The 16296-nt window shown below is 41.4% G+C and overlaps 1 protein-coding gene across 1 annotated transcript in view; it reads left to right on the top strand.

Annotated features, from left to right (window-relative positions):
* adamts3 (ADAM metallopeptidase with thrombospondin type 1 motif, 3) overlaps positions 1–16296 on the top strand; it is a 138514-nt gene that overhangs the window by 24154 nt on the left and 98064 nt on the right. The window contains exon 4 of the mRNA XM_040155627.1: positions 7033–7181. Within this exon, the coding sequence (XP_040011561.1) occupies positions 7033–7181 (149 nt within the window). The remainder of the gene's footprint in view (positions 1–7032; positions 7182–16296) is intronic.

The raw sequence follows: 16296 nt of genomic DNA, 5'->3' as shown, positions 1-16296 counted from the left end.
AGAGAATTTCACTACGCAAAGAGTGAGTCAGTCCTCTTTAATTACTTCCTCTATTTATTTATTTTTCCTTTATTTTTTGGCTGCAACAGCAGTTAACACAGATGATGATGTTGAGATAAACCTATATAAGGACTGTATTGATGATACCCTCGACCTATGGTTTAATAGCAGTTAACAGAAATGACCAATTAAATATTCCGATAATATCCCTAATTGCCTCTAAATTGGATGTAACATTTCTGACGCGACAGTTGTAATTGATCGTCGGCATAATGGTAAATCGTGTCTTTAAATCCTGCTGTGCTCTGCACATACAATCAGTTCAAGTACAGCAGCAGTAAGACCCCGATTACTAAAAAAGCAACAAAAAAAAAAAGAAAGAAAGAAATGGAAACATTCTTTTCACGAATATCTAAAGTGACCTCAAAATGAACTCCCCGGCAGCAAACAGTATAGGCTCGGGTCTTTTTTGTTCAGAAACCTTCCCTGTGTGTCATCGCGAAGGCCACAGTGGCCCGAGACAAATACTATTGTTCAGTAATAACCCTGATCCACCAGTACCGGAGACGAGATGCAGCAAAGTAAGGGCTATTGTTCAGTAATAACCCTGATCCACCAGTACTGGAGACGAGATGCAGCAAAGTAAGGGCTCTAATGACATTTGTCTGCAAATGTGTGCTCTGTGTTATTTTTCCTCAAGGTCTCAATTTAGAGCAGCAGTGTGCTTCAGCCACAGGATTTTCGGATGAGGACGACTGAGCCAAAAAATGTCACGTGTAATATTTTAACACCGAAAAAGCACAACATGATTGTATTGCAGTACACCATGAAAAACTGCATTTCACTGTCTTTTCTTGCACGTCAGAGAGAATTTCTGTGTGCGTGTGCGTGTGTGTGTGTGTGTGTGTGTGTCTGTCTGTGTGTCTGTGTGTGTCTGTGCCTCAGTAACAAAATTGCTCTTACTTGAGTTCAGTATCCAGTTATTTTTAGTAGTTGTTGGATGTACTGCCGCACTCATTTTAATAGGAGTGTGTTTACACCTAAAATCCTTACGCATATATGGAGCTTAGATGTTGCTCAGTCAACAAAATGAGCAATTTATCTGAAATATGGGGCAGGACAAAGTCAAATTCCTTTGCATATGTTCAACCAAAGATTGAACGGTTTTTAGCTGCACTAGCTGCATGGCTCAAGGGATGGCCACCTACGTGTCCATTCACCTGTGTGTCAGCTGGTCGGTCCAGACTGAAATATCTCGACAACCACTGCACAGATTGCTGAGAAGCCCTGGTCCAGACGTCCATAACTTTGTTGATCCCCCTCACTGCTCCTCTGGCGTCACCACTAGGTCAAGTTTCCCACGTGCCCGGCATATCTGTCATGGCAGGATACCTCTCAACTAAAGACCCACTCCCTCCTTGAGTCGAACCAGGATTTTCGGACTGAAAAAACGGCCGGAAGAGGCATCATTGGTGGGGGCATGTTGCTTCAGGGAACCGATCGAAAAAAGGAAAAACGATCAGTGAAGGTTGGCTTGAGTGCTCCGAGACCAAAACACTGCTCAGTGGGTTATAGTATCCTGACACAATGAAGACTTCAACTTAGGCTGCAGGAAATCATATGGGGTATTTTTTCACTATTTTCTGACATTTTATAGAGGGAACGATTTATCGAGAAAACAAACGTCAAATTAATCGATAATAAAAAACACTCATTAGTTGCAGCCCTAGTTGTGTTGTAGCAAAAGTTGAGCCAAGTTAAACATTTTTTCTGGATAATCCTGTGTTGTTTGTTTTTGTTTGTTTGTTTGTGCGTTTGTTGTTTTGAGCCCTCTGCATTGGGTCCCATTGAAATACATTCATTTTTTCACTGGATGCTAATGTCTATCTGAACGCTGCCTTTACGTTAACTGAGCATGCTAACAAGCTAAATGTTAATTGCTTAAGGTAAGAGCAAGTAATGTGCGTTCCTCGGGCGCCACCCTCAGGCCAGACTCTACTTTTTTTTTGCCCCAGTAGTGGTAAAGATGTAAAAATACTAGAGATGCCTTTCCCTTTTTTGCCCTTACAAAAATTTTGCTTTTTCTTTTTTTTTGCTTTTTCTCTGTAAGAGCTTCACATAGTCACGGGTCACGTTTGTGCAGGAAAGCTGTATCCAATTACTTATGTCTCCATTCATTCAAATTGGTGAGAGCTCAGCACTTCCTTTGGTGGACACGGATTACTGAAACACCTTGCTCAATGAGTAGGGGGGAGTTTTGCTTTGTTGAGACACAGTGAGCAGGTTTCTGTTAGATGCTCACATAACACGGTGGTTGCTTTTTTTTTTAGGGGTTTACATAAACCAAAGTAGATATTTAATGAGCTGTTCTCTTTTCTATACTTCTGTTTTGTTTTTGTTTGTTTTTTTCATCATAGACAAGCTCAGATAAGAAGGTTGAAAAACTATTTAAACAACCAAAATTCACTGTATTGACCAGAGCCTTGTTGCGCTGGCGCACTTTTTATCCCCAAAGTTTGTTCGAAAGATCTTTGATATTGTGTAAACAGTCTCCAGTTGTGTGTCATTGTGTGGAGCGGCTTTGACCGCTGTTAAAATGCCAGCTCACAGTCTTACTAACTTGACTCTTGCATGATGTCAGTTTTTAAAGTTGGACCCGGACTCCTGGACTCACACTGTTCGCCTCTGCCACATCTTCACAAGAAGGTGGCATTTTCAGCTGCTCAGATAGTTCACAAGAGGGTCAGATTTAAACAGCACTGTGCAGATGCACAACTTTTATCCAGTTATCCCTCTGTTTCTTTATTTGCACAGCCTTAGAATCCCACCTTCACCTGAAGAGGCCCTTTAATAGGCCTTCACCCTAATTTATTTATGTATGTGAGGATAGAGATTCCAATCTACACTCTTCTTGCCCCTCATTTTATTCTGAGAGAGGTGCTTGAGAATAACTGATCTTAAACTGAAGCCTGACCCGTTGAAGGTTCAGATCTCAAGGTTTTCACCAGCGTCTGAGCCCATTAACCTCTGAGACGTTCGGCTTTTCTTCTCTCTTGACTCTTGCATCCGTGGGGTCGTTGAGCTAGAGTGAGGGCTGTTGAATTAGTTCAGGTTTAGCTCAAAATGCTGCATGGCCTCCAAGCTCACCTGCTGTCAACATGCCAGCCTTAAGGTGAATTTGTTTGGCTGCGAGCTGAGGCGTCAATCAAGGCGGAAGCTCAGAGTAAATAAAGGAAAAAACTAAGTCACTGGATGTGGTTGTGGGTGTAATGCCGGGAATGATTCAGGCTGGATAATCGGATGACCTTGTCTGTTACACTAGCGCAAGTGAGAAATTGATAGTTGGTAGATCGCTTGGCAAACTGCAGTATAGCTTAACAATGTAGTATGCTGACATACAGAGTATTTGTAATCCGGGTCTGTGAGCGATGCAGGCAGGTGTAAGATGAATGCACACAATAAGCGGAGGAGGAAATCCCTGCCGCAAATACGTTTACGTTAACAAGGCAAGACAACAACAAGAAAACCTTTAAAATCTTCACTCACGTGAACTTTTTCAACATTAGATGTGGTTCATATTGTCTGTTATGCATTTGTAACACCTGACGAAGAGTTTCCACGCAGCTATGTGGCATTTTTCAAATACAAATTAGTCCGATGTAATCAAGAACCTCTTTCAGACAGCATCGCATTCACATCACTTTGCAGGAGACACTGTTCTCTTTGATAAGAAAGATGTGTCCAAAATTACTGTATCTCTCCAATTCCTCACTCTTCTCCTGCACCTTGTCCACTCACGTTCTGATAATGTCTATCGGTCATCATAGCTGCCAAATGCTGATTTCATTTGAATAAAAACAGACTGTCCCACTGTAAATTGTCCCTACGATTCAGATTTTCTTCCAGTATGTATTTATATCCTCTCTACTGAGAGTTTGCTGGCAACATACTACATAGATTCAAAGCTTTGTTGGGATTCCATTACATAAGCAACACGTGGTTGGTCATCAAAAACCTTTACTGTAAGTGGACATGTGCTATTTTCTACGTCGTCTCGGGATCAAAAATTGGAGGCAGTAGTAGAATTTATGTAATCAAACGCACCAACCCGCTCAAACGTCGGATTTTGCTGTACCATGTTGACCTTAAAGATTCCCTGTGGACTTTTACTGGCTCTAGCAAGCAGTGTTTACGAAGAATGGGACCCGGGGTTTGCCTTTTTGTGCTGGACTAGAACACGCATGAGGACGCACATGCACATGCATGAGCGTGTGGGTGACCTGACACAAATTCCTCCCAGCTGTAGAAGGCAGTAATGCAAATGTGTAATTCATGCAAGCCATAAAACTGGAAAAATAAAAAAGACGAACAAGCGAAACAAGGTGTAGAGTCACCAAATGTTAGCTAGGCCTGCGTATTAAATTGTGTAAAAGTGTGATAATACAGTAAATGAAATTGGAATTGACCTCAGACACTGGCGATGTCTATCAAATGAAACACGGGCTATGCTACTCTCCGCGGTTTCGCATTATTTCTTATTATTTTACAGTTCGTTGCTTTAACGCACCAAAAAGGTAGCAAAGCACCAGCAGAACATGGGAAAGAAGAAGGACTTTTATCCTGTGAATGTGAAAGCAGAGGTTTCGCTCAGTCATAAGCAAATTAAGAACATTTTCAAGTCATTTCGGTCCCAATGAGGCCAAGTGACTGGTGGCCGTGCCGTCAGCATCATAACCTGGTTGGCATACTTTGGCAAGAGGTGAAGCTGGTTGCGTTGCCAGAAGAAATACTGGCCCTGCAACAAATCTGACTACCACAGGATTATGGCTACATTGTGATCCTAAAAAAGTGGCAGTAAGCGGCACACACTTTTGGGACGAACGTGTCTCTTCCCCATGCTGCAGAAGTTAGAGGTCATCTGGATGCCAAGCCATTCCATTTCATTTCAGTGGCAGGCTGTTCATCTGTGCGCAGCACACCTCAGGACACGAATGTTCTGTCGATGTGTTTATTAATGGCAGCATGGAGGCACGGTCACACAGTATCAAAGTTACATGTGAGCTTGAATAAGAGCTTAAATGGGAGTCCGGCCTGCAGTGCGTGTAAATAGGAAGAGAGGGGGGAGTATTTGGTTGATTAGGGACTGTGGGAGTTGGAAATGAGTTCAGTGTGCGTGTTGGTCACAAATCACCATATGTGCACAGTCCAACAGAGTGTGAGTGAGGAGGCCAGAGCGAGGTAAGGCCTGCGAGCTGCAGCAGCGGAGCTGGACCGACCTACCGGCCGACCGGGAGCCGGAACAAATTCCTCTGGAGCTCTGTGAGAGGTGGCTCTGTCTGCACACAGGTGCACAGTAACAGCATTTTTTTCTGCCAAGGCAACTTGCTCTCTAATGGATGAACGTGATTGTTAAGCATTAAATCATTAGTGTTCTTCCTGTCTCGCTGGAGGACAAAAAGACAAATGTTTCTGAGTGCCGCGTGGGCCAGAGGAACAGATTGTACATATTTGCATTTTTCATTTCATGTAATCGATGAATCAAAACGTTACACAAGACCGAAGCTTTATTAGCAGTCTGAACTGAATTTTGTGACATTTGTGAAGGGCACAATTGTAATATTTGTGTAGGCTAAATGCGTAATAATTACAGAAAATGCCAGTAGATGGTTTAGCAAAGTGGAAATCCACCGACCGTACGGCGTGTCTTGATGTAGCTTTACCCGGCCTTCACGCCTGCGACGCCTGCTTTAGCTCATCAGTTGGATTTGATGAGCTGTACATTCAGTTTGTTTTGTACATCATTGCGTTAGCTGGACAGCGTGAACCTTTTCCATCCACCCTAAACCACGGGCATGCCTGGCTTCATATTGCAGGAAATCTGAGGGTGGCAGGTAGCCATCACAAAGCAATTTCGTACCGGTGTGTCACTAATGATACAGAGCTTCCCGATCGCCACCTGCAGCTGCTGGGTAACCAGCTGATAATTGCAAACAGAAAAAAAGTTGCAAATGCACAAGGGAAATGCATAATAATTAGAGAAAATGCCTATAGGTGGTTAAGCAAAGTGGAAATCCACCGACCGTACGGCGTGTCTTGATGCAGCTTTACCCGGCCTTCACGCCTGCGACGCCTGCTTTAGCTCATCATTTGGATTTGATGAGCTGTACATTCAGTTTGTTTTGTACATCATTGCGTTAGCTGGACAGCGTGAACCTTTCTATCCACCCTAAACCACGGGCATGCCTGGCTTCATATTGCAGGAAATCTGAGGGTGGCAGGTAGCCATCACAAAGCAATTTCCTACCGGTGTGTCACTAATGATATGGAGCTTCCCGATCACCACCTGCAGCTGCTGGGTAACCAGCTGATAATTGCAAACAGAAACAAGAGTTGCAGGATAAGAAGAAGAACAACATGTAACTATGTCACATGGAAAGAGCCAAATACATTTAAAGCAGGAAATCAGTGCTTAGAAACACATCTTCTCTTGAATGAATGAGTTACTAAAGATTACATTAGTACATCCAATCTGTCTTTATATCCTCATATATTTTATGCATCTGTTTGTCACATTGTTAGGTTGGATATTATGGTGTCATTACAATGTTGTCTTTCTGTGCAAATAAATGAAATTTGTTTAATTTCCAACAGATGATCCCGCATAAAGTAGATGTCTCATTAGATTTTCGGGAACCTCGTTTCATAAATTTATATATGGATAGAGAAAAACTGTTTTTTTTTTGTTTTTTTTAAAAATACTATCACAGCTCAATTCAACAGTCAACTTGAGATCTGACCTTATCGGGATAATTGTTGGTGTTTAATAGATCATGGGTGGTTATGGCAGGGCATTAAAGGTTCTGTTCCCTCTTTCTTTTGTCAGTGTCAGAGCATTAATGCTACCTCGGGTATTTGAGGGACAAGTTTCCAGAACTGTCCACGCATACTCTTCCCTGTCTGTACAGAAGCAGATTCAGTTGCTGTAGGGGAAACACGGTTCTACACACTCACCGACCTGGTTTTGTGTTGCAGGCCGGGATGATCCGCACTGACTCAGATGAGTACTTCATCGAGCCGCTGGAGAGGGGAACTCAAGAGCTGGAGGACCAGGGCAGGGTTCACGTGGTTTACCGCAGATCAGCTCTGCTGCTGCCACCCTCCGACATTTCTGTGGACTACCAGCTGCAAGGTAGGACACACAACCAGAGGAGCACCTGGCACTGGGACAGGCAGCGGCCCACAGGGTGTTATTAGCGCTACTATTGCTGCTATCACTATCAAGACTACTGCGCCTTATACTGTTTCTGCTACTAGCGGTTCATTAGTAATGGACCACTCTGGTATAATCTTGCATATGAAGTGAGGAGTATAATCAAATGCTTGATTCGACTCAGTGAACTGTGCTTGACAGTTACCTGCTGTCAAGCTTCAATGTCACAAGTGTAAGTGGGAAATACTAGCACTTGAGAAAGGGAAAAAAAAAAATCACCCGGCATTTTATGTAGCTAAGTCTTAAAACAACAGATAAAAAAAATAGTTGATTTTAAAAAGTTTAAAAGTTCAGGCAACAGTAGTCACATAGGTGACGTGATGACCACTAAGCAAACTCTTTCTAAAAAACAAACAAACTAGTGAACGGACCTTTGAGTTGAGATTTTTTTCACACAACTGCTTTACTCCTACAACAGCAGCCGCTTCTATTATTGCTACTACTGCTACTATCATTATTAAAGCTAAAAGCTGTCACTGCTTGCTGTGAGTACCCAGCTCGGACTCTATACCAAACAAATGACACTGATACTGTAATGTGTCTCATCCGCTGTGAAGGAGATCTGTGCCCAGAAAGGATTATGAATCACGCGAATCGCTGTGTGTTTAGGAACAACAAACGTTGGAGCTTCCATGCCTCACTATACATCACTAACTGCTTTTATCAATCAGTTATAAGGAGAAATGAAATGGAAATGCATCTTTACATACACTTATATATTAATGTATTTACCTACATTAAACAGTCACACATTGCTTTACATTTGCAATGTAATAGAAAACATTTAAGCAATATAAAAGATATGTTTTTTTTTGGAGCAAGTCAAACATACTACACAAGAAACCTCCAACCGAGATCCGCAGTCAGGTGTTAAATGGGCTTGGCTGAGTCACGCTCCATCTGGATTTGGCCGTAGTGTAAACAGAGCTGAAATACTGGTTTTTAGCCAGACAGGATGTGTCATCGTTCGAGGAATTACGTGCTCATGTTTGCAGTCTTAATGAATGCGCACGAGTGTGATGCTTGTGTTAATACCTGAACCTGACACAACAGCAACTGACAGACTCAGTTAGTGTCGCGCGTCCTCAAAAATCATCTGCCAGTGGAGACATTTTGCCCTGATTGCTGTTATGGAAACTGTTTTCCCTGACTTCGAGCCATTGAAACCTTTAAGAGAAAAGTCGACCCAAAGACAGAGCAAAGTGTGCTTAGGCAATCAGCTAGTCAATTTATAATTCCAAGACTATCTTTCTCTATTTTGCCCTCCTAGTAGGCTGGCACACAAGCTGTGAAAATTGCTATATGAATATTTATTTGCTTGGCAGTTTTGAGCAAGATTTCGGGGTCGATTCTGGCAGTAGTTGTAATCACATGTTATTTATTTAATACATGAAGCAGTATCTGAATTCATGAATAGAGATAGGGGGGAAAAAAAGGATTGTTTTTGGCTAAAAAAATGTCTCCAAATAGCTCCAAAACCTTTAGGAGCAGCTATCAGTCCTCCTCTGTATGGAATATGTACAAAGTTTTAGATATATTAAATAAATAAAAAAAGACCTGAAGTAAATAATCATATGAATGAACTGTTTAAAATGTATAATAGAACCTTTGTGAAAGATTGTAGACATTATTGAAACGGTTTTATTTGAAAATGCCCTTTTTCAAAAGTCTGTTTTTATTCCTCAAAGGCATTTTCCGAATCATATGAATGTCACAAAGTCACACTATGTAATTTCCTGACGTTGACTTTTCATAATGACACCTCACATGACAGTGATGTTATCAACAGCCGCTGCCCTCTCACAGCTCATACTAATAAAAATATAAATACAGCCCGTCAGCTCCTCTTAGCTAGAGCAACAACCATTCTAGCATTCGGTACCACTCTCTGGTAAGCAGGAAAAAATGGCTTTAGTAATGGTTAATGAGTAATTTATTAATGCTTTATAGATCAATGATATGCCTTTTAATGAGTGTAACTTTTGGGTTGCCAGGCCGTGGAAAGACCTCCTCGAGAAACACACTTTCTTTGTGTTTTTAGCTCTTTCATTCATTAGGGAGACGCTTCTTTAGAAAGTCATTAATAAACGGTCACGATTTTCTCACTATTTAATAAGCCATCAGTAAAACCTGAATCCCCTGAAATCACTTGCAATTATATATGTTGACAAATCTTTAATAAAGGGGTCTTAAAGTGAGCCATCAAGTCTGCGGTCGTAAATATTTATGAGCTGTTTATAAAGGGATTTTGGTACAGAGACACCGCAGCCCTTTTCTAGAGGGCAAGTTGTGCAGTAGGGTTTTCCACCAACTGGAAACCCAAAGTTTATTCTTCTTAATGGCTTTTAACTGATTATAGCTGTGTGCGCTCGCTGCTGAGACCGTTCAGTACTACAAGCCCGTATACTCGACTCAGCTCCTGCCGATACCAGCTCTCGTACATACTCAGTACCCGCGAACTGCGGCCCGTATGCCGTAGAATGCCGAGGAGACTGACACGGGGCTTCCGGGGCCGCCAGAGTCAGACAGTAGACTCAGTTACACAACTTTTAGTGCCTGTCGGTGTTAATAAGTGTTTTGATTTTTGATTCAAATACCTTTATGAACTCCAGGTCAAGTCTTTTTTCTGCTACTGACATGATACAACATACAATACGCCGTTCGAGTTTTGTTGATTCGCTGTATAAATACACACGTAGCATCAACACCATTATCACAGAGAGTTAAACAAAAACACCCCTTGAGGATAACGAAGCATATTGTTTTACTTCCACTACCGCCATTATCGTGTTGGTGTGTCCTGCATTCTTGTGACCTGAAAGGTGAAGAAACACCCGAAATTGGAAAACTCGAAATACTCGACACATTTCGAGATCTGCACTGGGCATACGCCGAACAGAAAAAACACTCGAACTAGCACTACTCCCATCCGTTGGTTTCATTAATTCATTCATTAAATGTTTGTTTGTTTGTTTTTTAAATCCATTTACATATATATTGTTGAAGATTTAATGATATGATTATTTTTATAGTATCTTTTTATATATTGAATATTTAGCACCGTGGGGTTCCATACACATAAAGTATTGGACACACTTTTCAACTAAAAGCAAAATAAAGTTCATGCCCATTCAAATCTAGATGGAGCCTCTCTGTTGGCTGTATAATCATTTCACTGGGGATGCAAGAAGTACACAGCTTTTAATGTGATCAATAGGAGACAACAGGGGTCCAACAGGGGGGAATAAGTAAATTTGTGGTGGAAATTGCAGTCGGGAAGCAGCGAGCGGCAATCCTCGCCTCTGGCAACACTTTTGTATTTGAATTATTAATGGAGAAGAAAACAAGATTTAGTGTGAGGCTACACTGATTGCAGTGATCACGCGAGGCATCTGGTGTGTGTGTGCGTGTGCGCAGTATTGTCATCAGCTTCTGTGAATGTATGTGAATGGGGGAAAAAAGAAAAGTCTTCATCAGCCGCAATCAGTAGGCTGCAATTTAGAGAAGCTTTTCCATCCCCTTTCCACTCTGGTTTCTGAAGTAAGAAGTATGTTGGGCTTGGATGGGTATAAAAGTCTTCTGATGGAAGCATCAGCACAAATAACAAGCAACTTTGTGAAAGAACATGACTGTGAACATAAAACATTGGGAGAACTACAACTCCCAAGGGGCATTGCATGTCGCCTCTTTGTAGAACCCTCTGGTAGAGTCTTGATGGTGCATGGCGCAAGATTTTAACACGGAACAACATTTTTAAAAGCGATTTCAGAGCCCGGGTCGGTTTTGGATGAATTCAAGGTTTTGATTTGCACCTCTAGATGGCTTCTTCTACATAGCATTGACTGTTAACAGCTGCAATGCTAAGCTCATAATGTTGTTGGATAAGATGTGAATTCAATAACACTGATTTCACTACTCTCTATACATTGACAGGATGAATTGTGGTGGAGCCAGAGCTGTCAGGAGAGTGAAAATGTTGGCAGATAGCTGTCTGTAAAGGTTTTCTTTTTCTTTTTTGTCTGTTTTTCTGCCTTTAGGTGCTGTTTTAGAAATGCTGAAACTGTGACAATGAACCATAGTTTACATTTAAAAAAGGTTCTTTACTGAACACATGGGCAGGGAATATTTTTTTTGGGGGAAAGGTTGTCTAGAGCAGGGTTTTCAATATTTAACACGAATACAGACCAGCGTCACATCACTTAAAAAAGAAAAAAAAAATAGTTTAAAATTTCTAATACAAGATCAAGAGTTTATTACTCACTCGACAGTGAGTAATAAAATCTGTTGCTGCCAACATAAGAAGTCCCAAATGAAGCTTTAGCTTTATTTCTACAAGGCTATTGCATGATTTATTACATTAAGCAAGCTAACAAACAAGTAAAAAAGATTACAGGGACAACAATAAAGGGTTAACATCAATCCTGAAAGGTACTGGGATAGATGATTTGCACTGTACAGCAGAACCATCAGCGCCGTTTGATTCGCGGTTGTGCTCCCGTCTTGTGATATTTTGGTGTTGATTGGATTTCACGCCAACCTTGTCTGTGTCATGTCCTGAGATGGGAGGATTGTAAGACCGATTTTCCAGGCTCACTCCTGGTGATGGCAGATGATGAGTAATTCCTCCCCTCTCTTAACAACCACTGCCGTGATGCCACATCCTGCCTATGAGGAGCTGCTCGGTGGGGAAAATTACCCACGCAAGTGTCTTCGGCAGCTTTCAAGTATGTTATTTTGTAGGATTGAAGGGCACTTGCCCACAACTTAATTTCATGTAACAGTTTTCCATGACTTTTGTTTATCTAATCTCTAAAAACCCATAATTCCTCATGGATCCAAATGTAATGATTTTCATGCCATTTGGTGTTTTTTACTCTAAGGAACTGAGCACATCAGTGACATTCACATCTGAAACGGTTGGGTAAACACATTTGTATAGACGTAACTTTTAGTATTGATCATACAATAGAAAAGGCAGCACTGTGAATGTCTGTTTACCATACTGCGAGCTGATGGGATGCAGCTGTTGATATTTTTAGATTTATTTGAGGTGAATGATATTGACTAGTTTCTTTGAACTTGCACCGTGAGGCACAGTGCTGGATTTCCTGCAGACGGTGTTAGATAGGTCAGCATCCACTGAATGGGCTTCACAGGAACAGAGAAGGGAGAGGCGAGGCTTAGAAAGTGTTGCTGCTGCTTAGAGTCCTCCTGTTACGGCCTGAGAGTCAGATTGTGAGCAGCTGGGGTGTGTAAAAACAAAGATGCTGCTTGGTGGCAGTTGGCTTCCTGGTGACGAGGAGTTTCACAAATAGAAACTGTTTTGTTTTGTTTTTCTCTTTTAATTTACAATACTTGTGCACAGAAAGACAGCAGATGGCTAAAAGAATGTGGACAGCTGAACAAAATGTGTCATTTATGATGAAATATTCTAAGACTAAATTTTTGACTGCATCCCACGGTTCCTTCAAGGAATGAAGTCTTGCCCCGATGTCGACAAGTAAGCACAGAGGTAAGTCAAGTGAGAAGAGGTGGTTGTATATGTGGTGAGAATGCAATTCTTGTCACTCAAGGGCCGTCTTCGGCAGATGTGCATGGCCTCTTTGATCTTTCTCCACCGTCCTCTGACTCCTGGTCTACGACGTTGACTGCCTTTGAAGGATTATCAGTCGCCAAACCACTGCACAGCAATTTTTAATACTCACAGACGGTATTTAACAACTCATAGTAGCAACTCTTTAAGCGTTCGTCATGACAATCACGAGATTAACTGTAGAAATAGAGCGTTCACATTACAAAATAATCTACCATGAATGTGTATTTCACTGGCCAACACCACGCCTTGACGAACGACTAAGCGTTGCAGCCCGTTGAGCTCGGTTCAGCTTTTTTGACAGATTACCCTATGTCAGCAGCTCCTCTCAAATGAATGAAAGGGCTGCATTTTTTTTATGCAGCGCTGGAGATGGCCTGATATACACCCTTAGTCTCTTAACCAGGGTCCTTGCCATTTCTCAGATGCAGTGTTCACCACAGCTGTCGAACGTGTTGTCGAGTCTTTCTTGAAAGTTCCAGAGAGAACGCGAGGATTTGAACCCTGACTTCAGAATTTTTATCACAGATGTTATTCTCCAGATCTAGAACAAATCTCCATGTTTAAGACGTATGTTGTGTGTGACACTCAACATCTATATTGCTGTTGAACATCTCATTTCAAACCCATGGGCAATAATCTGCTGCTACAACAGCCTCCACTCTTCTGGTTAAAGACTTTTTGGAAATTGGCTGCAGGGATTTGCTCCCATTCAGCCACAAGAACATTAGTGAGGCCCAATTCTGATGTTTGGTGATAAGGCCATGTTGAGACATACAACGGCACTGTGTGAAAAACACAGCCCCACCATTACCATGTTGAAACAGGAAAGGGCCCTCCCCAAATGGTTGCCACTGAATTGGTAAAGCAGGCGTGCCAACACAGAGGGGCCAGCTAAAAAAAACTGAAGGGTCTTCCAGTTAGAAGGCTGGCTCAGTTTTTGCCGCAACACATTGCAACGTCGTCAGCAAAATGCTTTGTTGGCCAGTCAGACACGTTGAAGTGCACATTCCCGGTAGATTTTCTAACGCGAATGGTGTATTTTTATTTACCTGGCGGTCGAAAAAAACGACAGAAAAAATGAATGCCACCATGATAATTTTCCACAGCTGTAAAACCCTTCCCCATAGTTGACAAAACAATCTCTCCACAAGGTCCATTAGTAGTTGGTGTGGAGCAGTTGTCGTGGATATCTTCAGTAGATGTTCAGATTTCCAATTTTTACTGAACATTTGAAGGATTTCTCACCCGTGGTGGCTTCAAAGTTGTCATTGACAATTAATTCTTGACCTTGTTTATAAAACAACCTCTGTCTCAACTGCTGTTTCCAAGGTCAAGGAAAGGAGCTTTCAATCTCAGCCTCCTTATAATATTTTAAACCACTTTGCATTGTTTTGGCATCGGATAACACTTCAAACTCATGAACCACATTGTCTCACCTGTTCCTGATACAACATGCCCCTGTCAAGCAGCGGTGTAGTGATGTCTCGGTAGGTGCGTATACTGTAGCTTCGGTGGGCCCCAACCGCCGACCCCCCACTCTCCATGGCCACCCTTAACTACATAACGTGTTTAAGTTGGAGGTTATATAATTTATTGGAATGTAACTATGTACATTTACTTAGGTGCTGTACTTAAGTGTAACTTCAAAGTTCTTGTACTTTACTTGAGAGTTTCCAGTTTGGCTAACTTTATACCGCTGCTTCACAACAACTGAGAGGGAAATATTGTACTCCTTACTCCACTATAATTATTTGACAGTTTTAGTCACAATTTTCTTCACAGATTAACACTTTACATACAAAAGAACTGATGAATTGATAAAATATGATGCACCGAAGTGTTCCACTTGATCCCAAAGGTGTTGGATGGGGTTGAGGTCAGAGGCTCTGTGCAGGCCAGTCAAGTTATTCCACACCAAACTGGGAAAACCGTTTCTTAATGGACCTGGCTTTGTGCACGGGACATTGTCGTGTTGAAGCAGGAAAGGGACTACAAGACCGTACAGTTGGTAAAGGATGTCCGCATACTTTCAACCATATTGTGTATTTTTCAGCATAGTTTGGGATCATAGTCGACTTTCCCTTTTGGCTGATGGCAAGGAGTATTCTCTACTTTGTTGAGGTCACTTCGACTGTGGGAATTGTGCCTGTTGCGGCCTCACCTATAACAAAAGATTATCCCACTGTTTATGGAACAAGAATCTGAATAAATAATTCTCTACCTCTTTGCTTAATTTCTCAGTTTTAACAATTCACTTAGTAGAAATGGGATTCTGCTGACACTCCTGCAAGTTAAACAGCCATGAGCATTTAATGTTTTCCAATAAAACAAATTTCTCTGATATGAGATGCCAAGGAAAGCAAACAAAAGCCAGGGGATTACACATGGAAAGGTGCTAATAATCATCCAGAACATTGTTTCTTTACAGAGCTCCACTGGATCAACAGTGAATTCATGGAAGAGATTTTTATCTGAAAAGGACTCTTAAAAAAAAAAAAAAAAAAATGTGGGGAATGTTTGAACGTTTAGAAATTTACCATCTCACCTACTCACTAAGGAGCCAGTCATTTTTATATACAATTTTTAAGTAGTTGACACGCAATACAGTTCCAGCAAATGGGGCTAGCTCTTATCTTTAAAATTTGGACTGCAGTACATCCCACAGTGTATAAAAATATTGAGAAAAGAAGTTGAGGTTTAAAGTCCATTCTTGACCTTAGAAGAAACAGCTAGATTGAAATCAGATTGAAAGCTCCAGAACGGCTACTAAATTGAACTTCCGTTAAAACTGTTTTCTCAACTGCAGTTTCCGAGATCAAGAATGAACTTTGTGCCTTAGCTTTTAACTCTTTGAACCTTTGACTTTCTTCTCAGTTTTCACTTCCTTTATTAAGAAGTTTTTAACAGAGTCACTGCATGTCTTAGCCAGACATTACGTTTTGTTTTTTCTTTAATTTTAGTTAGTCTTCTCATTCTGCATGTGAGTTGTACCATACGTCTTCTAAGACAGTTAGTTTTCTTTCTCTTCACTTTTTATCATTTCTATTTGGGGGATAATCGTGTTTTTTTGGCAATTTGGCGAATTTGCACCGCAAAAAGTCATGCTGAATTAGCAGTAGGACGTTCCTGTTTGCATGTGATGATTCTAAGGCAGGTTTTGTACATCAGTTGCAAAATGAAATCACATCACAGACTTTTTGTTAATAACGACCCAACAGTCATTGGTATGTGATTTGTGTGAGTCAACACAAATCCCATACTGATCGCACTGCAGTCCTATATCTCTCCTGACGATAGTTAAAAATTCCCATCCTGAACATCCTTTCTCCCATTCCCATCCTTTCTCTCAGTGTGAATACAGCTGGTTCTCCAGCAGACTCAAAGGCACACAAATAAAAGAGCAGAGATGCACACTGTGAGCAAAGCAGTC

Source organism: Xiphias gladius, chromosome 19 (assembly GCF_016859285.1).
Source record: "Xiphias gladius isolate SHS-SW01 ecotype Sanya breed wild chromosome 19, ASM1685928v1, whole genome shotgun sequence".
NCBI lineage: Eukaryota > Metazoa > Chordata > Actinopteri > Istiophoriformes > Xiphiidae > Xiphias > Xiphias gladius.
The sequence above is the reverse complement of the archived record's forward strand: the minus strand, read 5'-3'. Positions and strand labels throughout refer to the sequence as shown.